At 45.9% G+C, this 8,388-nt stretch overlaps 1 protein-coding gene across 3 annotated transcripts in view; it reads right to left on the bottom strand.

Moving 5' to 3' along the window:
- The window catches only part of DGUOK (deoxyguanosine kinase), a 68,615-nt gene continuing 60,227 nt past the window's right edge, over positions 1 to 8,388 (bottom strand). For 2 of the 3 annotated variants that reach the window (XM_055123086.1, XM_055123087.1), the window contains exon 7: positions 3,705 to 7,714. In XM_055123086.1, the coding sequence (XP_054979061.1) occupies positions 7,688 to 7,714 (27 nt within the window). In that variant the 3' untranslated portion in view covers positions 3,705 to 7,687. Of the gene's footprint in view, positions 934 to 3,704; positions 7,715 to 8,388 lie in introns of those variants that run through there. The other variant, XM_055123085.1, reaches the window with a different exon arrangement.

The following is an 8,388-nucleotide window of genomic DNA, read 5'->3' as shown; positions in this document are numbered from 1 at the left end:
AGAGGCAGGAAATGGGGGAACCCCAATGTCCAGTGTGGAGCCTGTTTTTATTTTTATAAGTGATGCCAACATTTTTTTTCTTTAAATTGAGGCTTATTTTGGAATCATTTTAGTTGTACAGAAAAGTGGCAAAGATGGCGCAATTTCTACATACCCCTGATCCAATTTCCCTTCATGCCAACATCTTACATTATACTGCATTTGTCAAAATCAAGAAATCAATGTTGACACACTGTTCTTAATAAGACTTGGTTCAGATTTCACTAGGGTGTTTTTTTTGGTTGTTGTTGTTTTTAAATCTTCATTTACTTTTTCCTCTTCCAGGGTCTACTCCAGGATACTGCTTTACATTTAAATACCAACCTTGTAATTTTAGTTATTTTCTTGGTTTGGGGACCACATGCGGTGCCAGGGATTGAAATTGGAGCTCCTGAATGGCAAGCATGCATTTCAGCCCACCAGCCACCTCCTCATCTGATGCCAATATTTCTAAAGGAAGTATTAATACAATGAAAAAATGGGTGGGCTTTGTTAGTTTTGGGCCTCCCACGTGATGGTGAGAGGTCCAGGGCCCTCGGTTCAATGCAGGGGTGTGGGGATGTGGTGCCGCCTGGGCCTTTAAGTTCACAGCACGACTGGGAAGATTAAGAAAGGATTTGAGGACTGTTCGGTAGTGTAGCTCCCACGTGGCAAATGTCAGTGGTCATTAGCTCCCTTGACACCCCAAGTGTGGTGTCTGGGCCTGTCATTTTCTTGCCTTCTTCAGAGCATGAGCACGTGACAGGGACCTTGCACATCAATGGTGAGACATGGAGAACATAGGACAATGACCGCAGGAAGGGAAGAGCATGTCTTCAGTGACTTCGTTCATTTTTGTCTCCTCTACATTAGGTGCTCGCCCACTGAAGAGCAACAGATAGTGAGCTCCAGGCACTGTGCGAAGGGACCAAAACAAGCTCTATGTCAAGAATGGGAAAACTTAGGGGAGGATGTTGCCAGACAACTTTCAATCGGGTCTGATACATTTGACAAAGTGGCCAGGAGCGCAAAGACCCTCCCCTTGTGTGTAGAAGAAGGCGAGCCTCACAGAGAGGGACGCAGAGCTGGGACTAGCAGAACAAGTGGCAAATTCATCCAGAAAAATAATGGTGGGGAGAAAGGAAGAGAAGGTAAAGCGTGTCACATGGGTTACAGACGGCCACAAAGAAGTCACGGCCCCCGATAAGAGTGACTGTGCAGACACAGCTCTGAGCCAGTCTCCCTGACCCAGCCCTGCCACCAGATAGCTGCCCATTAACCCTTTCCGTGTGGACACAGTAGAAATGCTGTGCTCTTACGAGCTGTCACCACTCAAAGCATAAGCCCTACCAGACCACCTACCCACAGTGGGCTGGGGGGAAGAGATGATGGTTGATAGAAAGGCATGAGCAGGCATTCTGGCTGCTTGCAGACATGCAACTCCCTCTGAGAGAAAACCTGGGGGAGCCACCCACTATGTCTTCTGCATCTTCGATTAGAGACACCCAGAGTGAGAGAGACCTGAGAGACATAGGAGATGGGCAGAATCTGGGGCTTTAGGGCTTCCTTTCACGGGCATGGAAGAACGCCTGGGTGATCAGGAGAGGAGAGGGGCGTGAGAGTGGGCTTGGAGGTGAGGAGACCCTCTTGGGAGACATATCGGGGGTTGCTACAGTGACAGCTTTGTAAGTCATCTTCCCAGCGGTGGGAGTTTGCTTCAACAGAACCTGAGAATTGGCTAAGGTGGACCAGGTAAGCTAGGTAGGCGGCAAAGTAAAAACTTAGCTCAGACCCAGAAAGGAAAAGGGCTGGATATTGATCAGGCTGCTGCAGGGACCTGCCCTCAGCAACAAAGTTGCCATGAGACTTTCCTCCTCCCCCCCACAAGCTGCAGCAAGACCGCTAATGGCCCCTTCCTGGGGAGCCCAGACCACCTTTTTTTGATTCCCCCAGAAGCCTCTGTCTGGAGCCCAGGGACAATTAGAAAGCCTGCTGTTGGAAACTTTGTAGTAAAAATGAAACAGGCTCCTCTTGCCTGGAGGATCTAAGTGGCTTTAACGTGGAGAAACGAGCTTGATTTGCAGTCCAGGTCCAGAGCTTCAGATAAGGAAGGGCCTTTGACCACAACATTCCACATTTATCTTGACTTTGTGCTTTGACAGGAAGCGAACCTGGGTCTGTGTTACAGTTCACACCAGATGTGGGCTTCTACAGAATCTGGCTTTGCTTTCAGCCTACCTAAAGGAAGCATCATTTAAATGTTACCTAAAACCAACCCTTCACCCACCCACATCCTATAGAATGCTTTCTCCCCGTCTGGTGATAAGTCCTGGAATTGCTCTGGTGTGAAAATACAGTGATTTTTGGCCTGATTGGGCCAGGACGTGGGTTATGGTAGCGAGAGTTCTGTACTCTTCTCTCATAGTTGTTTCAAGTGTTTGTTTTGGGGTTTTTGGTTTGGGGGCCACACCTGGCTCTGGGCTCTGGGCTCACTCTTGGCAAGAATCAGGTAAACATGTGAATGCCAGGGACTGAACTGAGGTTTGCAGTGTGCAGGTACTTTAAATCCCTATACTATCTCTCAGACCCCCCCTCCCAGATGATTTTCTTATAACTACCTCTTATTGTGAGGGTGGTGAGATAGTACGGGGGTTCAGGCACGTGCCCTGCATATGGCCAACCTCCTGACCAATCCCCAGCATCATGGCATCCCCCAGGCATCTCTAGACAGAACCCTGGAGGTCCTTAAACTTCAGAAAGATGGCCTGGGGGATCCCTTATACCACAGCCCACATCTTTACACCCCTGCATTGAACTGCTGGCCCGGAGAGGCCCCTGGGCCCTTCAGCATCACTTGGGAGGTCTAAAACAAACAAAAGCCCACCCATCTTTCATTGTAGTAATATTTCCTGAAGAAATGCTGGTATCAGACAGGGAGGTGGCTGGGTGGGCTGGAATGGATGCTGTCCATGCAGGAGCTCCAATTTCAATCCCTGGCACCACATGTGGCCCCCAAACCAAAAATTAAGTGAGATTAGAAGGTTGGTGTTTAAATGTAAAGCAGTCTCCTGGAGTGGAGTCTGGAAGAGAGAGAAGCAAATGCAGATTTAAAAAACAACAACAACAAAAACCCCTAGTGAAATCTAAACGGTCTTAGTTAAGAGCAGTGAATCAGTGTAGGCTTCTTTTTATTGAATCCCCATGAGACAGACAGTTACAAAACTGTTCATTGGCGGGTTTTAGTTATACAATATCCCAACACCCATCCCTTCACCAGGGTACATTTACCACCACCAGTATCCCCAGTTTCTGTCCTGCACGCCCTCCCCCCAGTGCTGGCTTCTTGATTTGGACAAACGCAATTTAAGATGTTGGCATGAAGGGAAACTGGGTCAGGGATATGTGGAAACTGCACTGTCTTTGCCACTTTTCTGCGTATTTAAAATTATTCCAAAATTAACCCAAACTGAAAAAAAAAGGCTGATGTCTCATAAATATAGAAACAGGCTCCTCAAGGGGACATTTGGGGTTCCCCATGTGAAAACCCCTCTCTGTGACTCACTAGTTCTTCTCAGTGTCCCGGAACAGAGGGACGATGCTGTCTCTCACCCCTGCATTTGCCTTCAGCCTGGAGGGCTGAGTGCCTTGTTTATGCTCAGAGCTTACTCCTAAATAAACAAAATGTGGAATATGCATAAACTATTTATTCATAAAATATGAACCATGATAAATGAAAGTACATATTACAGATGAACTTTTAAGCCTTGGAAACAAAAGAAGCTTAACACAAAAGGCACATAACATTCCATTTACATGAAATGTCTGGAACAGGCAAATCAGATACAAAGTATGGGCCAGAGACATAGGTAAGGCACTTGCCTTACAGAGAATAAATCCAGGTTTGATCCCTGGCACCAAACACGGTGCCCTAAATCCCACCAGGAGTGACCACTGAGCACAGAGCCATGAAAAAGTACTCTCAGCACTGCCAGGTATGGTCCAAAAAGAAAAAAAAGAAAGAAAAAACAACCCCCAAAAGTAGATTGATATCTGCATAATTGGGGTGGGGTAAGTAGAGACTGTGGGGAGGTGTGAAATAGGGAGTGACTGCTGAAGGCATGACACTTCTTCTTGGGGTGAAGAGCTTGGAAATGTTTGTGCTGGTGAAAAATTTGCAGGGGTACTGGACCATACTGGGTGGTGTTAGGGGACCCTGCGTTGCTGGGGACTGAACTCAGGGCTCCTGCATGCAAAGGCTGCACTCCGGGCCTCTGAGCTATAAACCTGACCCCAAACTACACACTTTTATTTATTATTTAATCACTGTGTTCATGATTGAATTTCAGTCATACAACGTTCTATCACCCATCCCTTCACCAGGGTGCATTTCCCACCATCAAAGTCTCCAGTTTCCTTCCCATCCTGCCTCTACAGCAGCCACTTTCTCTTTCCTCTTTTCGGCACTGTGGTTTGCAATACTGTTACTGAAAGGGTATCAGCACATCACTCCAGTTCTTGTCCAGAGTGACCATTTCCAACTATCATCGCCATAGTGATCCTGTCTCTGTCCTAACTGCCCTCCTCTCCTTCCCCCTGGATTTTCTGTGGTATGTTTTTGGGTCATTAGAATATATTCCCAGGAGAGGTATGGCTGGGTGTATAGAAGCTCAATTTTTAGTTTTTTGAGGAATGACCATATTGTTTTCCAGAAAGAAGGCACCAATCGGCATTCCTAACAACAGTGAATGAGAGTTCCTCTTTCCCTACATCCACGCCAGTACTCGTTGTTCATTTTGACCAATGTGTGCCAGTTTTTGTTGCATGAGATGCATCTCCCTGATAATTAGTGATTTAGGCCAGTTTTTTTTACCTTTTGGCTATCTGCATTTCTTCTTCGAGGAAGTTTCTGTTCATCTCTTCTCCCCATTTTTTGATGGGATTGTAGGGTTTTTTTCTTGTAAAGTTCTTCCAGTGCCTTATACATCTTGGATATTAATCCCTATCAAATGAGTGTTGGGTAAGCAATTTTTCCCATTCAGTGGACTGTTGTTGTATTCTGGACATTGTTTCCTTTGAAGTGCAGAAGCTTTTTAGTTTAATGTAGTCCATTTGCTTATCTTTGCTTCCACTTGATGGTTAATGATGTCTCATCATTGAAGATGCCTTTAGCTTCCATGTCATGGAAAGTTCTGCCTATGTTTTAATCTGCGTAGCTTATGGATTCAGTTATGATATCAAGATCGTAAACCATTTTGATCTGATTTTTGTGCATGGTGTTAAAAAGAGGTCTGAATTAATTTTTTTGCATGTAGCTGACCAATTTTCCCAGCCCCAATTGCTGAAGAGGCTTTTCTTGCTCCACTTTATATTTTTTGCTTCTCTATCAAAGATTAACAAATCATATACCTGAGGGTCTGTCTCAGGAAATTCAAGTCTATTCCACTGATCTGAGGGTCTATTACTATCACAATACTGTGCTGTTTTAATTACTGCCACTTTGTAATACAATTTGAAGTTAGGGAAAGCAATGCATCCCATCTTCCTTTACCTTAGGAGTGCTTTAGCTATTCAGGAGGACACTTTATACTTTAAACGATGAGTTGGCTTTGTCCATGAGTTATGTCTCAATAAAACTTTTTTGTTTTAAAGATAATAATATGCTGTGTTTTAATTTCCAAACGGATTGGAGTAATAACACAGCAGGCAGGGTGTTTGCCTTGCACACGGCCAACCTGGGTTCGATTCCTCCATCCCTCTCAGAGAGCCCAGCAAGCTACCGAGAGTATCCTGCCCTGGCAGACCCTGGCAAGCTACCATGCCATATTTGATTTGCCAAAACCAGTAACAAGTTTCACAATGGAAATGTTACTGGTGCCCGCTCGAGCAAATCAATGAACAACAGGACGACAGTGCTACAGTGTAGTGCTAATTTCCAAACATCACACCAATCTCACACTTATTTATCACTAAGGGAAACACATCTCTCTCAGGGTATTTAGCTCTGAACTCATTCAATTCTTTATGTGCCTACACAACTGTCAAGGGCCGCATGGGTGAATTCTGCTCCTGGTAAATCACAGGCCTGCAGACTTCTTGCAACGAGCATTGCATTTCTATACAGGCATGCATTTTTCTCTTAAGCCTACGGCCATGCATCACTTAATGACAAAGATATGTTGTGAGAAATGTGTCAGTAGGCAATTGCATCCTTGTGTGGGTGTCACAGAGTAGCAGTTCTTTTCCACCCCCATTTCTTCATTTCTCTTACGAACACTTCACAGCATCTCAGGAGAGGTGCTGCATCACCCATGACTTACTTGTTCCTCTAGAACAATGGCAGCGAGCAGCATTGGTGCTGTAAAACAGGGCAGGCTGGGGAGGCCGGGGGTGAGGGGGAGTGGCGGAATATGGGTGGGAACCTGGGAACACTGGTTGGAGGGACACTGACACTGGTGTCGGGACTGGTGTTACAATACTGTATATCTAAAATTCAACTATGAATAACTATAAAGTTATTCATATCACTGTATCATTGTCATCCCGTTATTCATTGATCTGCTCGTGCGGGCTCCAGTAACATCTCCTCTCGTCTTAGCCCTGAGATTTCAGCAGCCTCTCTTTACTCGTCCTTCCCAATAGTACCACAATGGAGGCTCCTTCAGGGTCTGGAGAATGAGACCCATCATTGTTACTGTTTTTGGCATATCAAATACGCCATGGGGAGCTTGCCAGGCTCTACTGTGCAGGCAGGATACTCTCAGTAGCTTACCAGGTTCTCTGAGAGGGAGAACTAGACAATAAGAGGTCGAGCAGCTGCACGCTTCTGGGAGCTTTGTTTATAGTCTCTGGATCTTGCCTGTTGATGGGATTACGTGGTGCTGGAGGCAGTTGGTGGGTGTGACTCCAAGCTGCTGGAAAATGGGGGATCTGGGTGGAGGAGGCCCAGTCCTGATCCGAGCAGGCTTGGAGATCTCAGTCCTGGGTCCCACACATCTGGGTTCCTCTGCTGGTTCCTTCATGCGTGAGGCTTGTCTGAGCATGTGGAGAGTGGCCTTGAGCATGGCTGTGGTTGGGGTTCTGGAGGTCTTCGGCTGTTGAGACTCTGCTTGGGGTGGGGAGGGAAACTCAACCCGCCCCCCTCTCAGGGGCCCCGGTGAAGACAGCCAGGCGTGGGAGGAGACTTTATAATATAAAGTTATTCCTATAACTTTATTCATATATGAATATAGTCATATTCAAGATGCTTTATAAAAAATTTTAAAGTTTTAAATTAAAAAAAAATTTTTTTTTTTTCTTTTTGGATCTCACCTGGCGATGCACAGGGGTTACTCCTGGCTTTGCACTCAGGAGTTACTCCTGGCGGTGCTCGAGGGACCATATGGGATGCTGGGGATCAAACCCAGGTCAGCTGCATGCAAGGCAAACGCCCTACCCGCTGTGCTATCGCTCCAGCCCCAAATTTTTTCCCCCGAGCACCGCCAGGAGTAACCCCTGAGCACTGTTGGGTGTGACCCAAAAAGCAAAAAAATAAGAATAATAAATAAAAATAAAAAATAAATTTCACTTCACTGTCATCCTGTTGCTCATCGACTTGTTCGAGCAGGCACCAGTAACGTCTCTCATTGAGAGACTTATTGTTACTGTAAAACATGTAAATCCAAGAATATGACTATAGATTTTTTATAAAGGTGTTTACCTGAGGGAAAGAGAAAAAGAACAAAAATTAAAGTTCACATTTTCAGTGGACTATACAAAAGTCCATCTATAACATATCTGTAGCCCAAGCCCAAGAGGTATTAGGAAGGGCACAAAGAGAAAAACATGATCTACCCAAGGTCACACTGAGAAAAATGACAGAGTTGGGAGAAAAATCAAGAAGTTGCATTTTCTAGTTCTAGAGTACCTTAGAGGAGGGCTGAAGTGATAGCACAGCGGGTAGGACGTTTGCCTTGCACACGGCCAACCCAGGTTCAATTCCCAGCATCCCATATGGTCCCCTGAGAACGGCCAGGGGTAATTCCTGAGTGCAGAGCCAGGAGTGACCCCTGAGCATCACTGGGTGTGACCCAAAAAGCAAAAAAAAAAAAAAAAAAAGAATACCTTAGAGGAGAAATTTTTCTAGAAACTCTAGGAGTCAGTTATTTTCATCAGCCCAGCATGTAAAGAAAGAGTCAGGAAGCAAACACCGGCCAGTGATAAGAGACCCCTAGACCCCACAAGCCAGCACAGAGAGCTGCGTGTGCTACAGTGGGGAAGGAACGCCGGGCGCTCCCGTGGCCGGGGTGCTGCACCACCACGGCACGGGTGGGACAGGAATGCTGACACTACTGCGAACCTCAGGGCGTAGGTGAAAGTGACTGAGAATCACCA

The sequence above is a fragment of the Sorex araneus genome, chromosome X (assembly GCF_027595985.1).
Source record: "Sorex araneus isolate mSorAra2 chromosome X, mSorAra2.pri, whole genome shotgun sequence".
In the NCBI taxonomy this organism is placed as follows: Eukaryota; Metazoa; Chordata; class Mammalia; order Eulipotyphla; family Soricidae; genus Sorex; species Sorex araneus.
The sequence above is the reverse complement of the archived record's forward strand: the minus strand, read 5'-3'. Positions and strand labels throughout refer to the sequence as shown.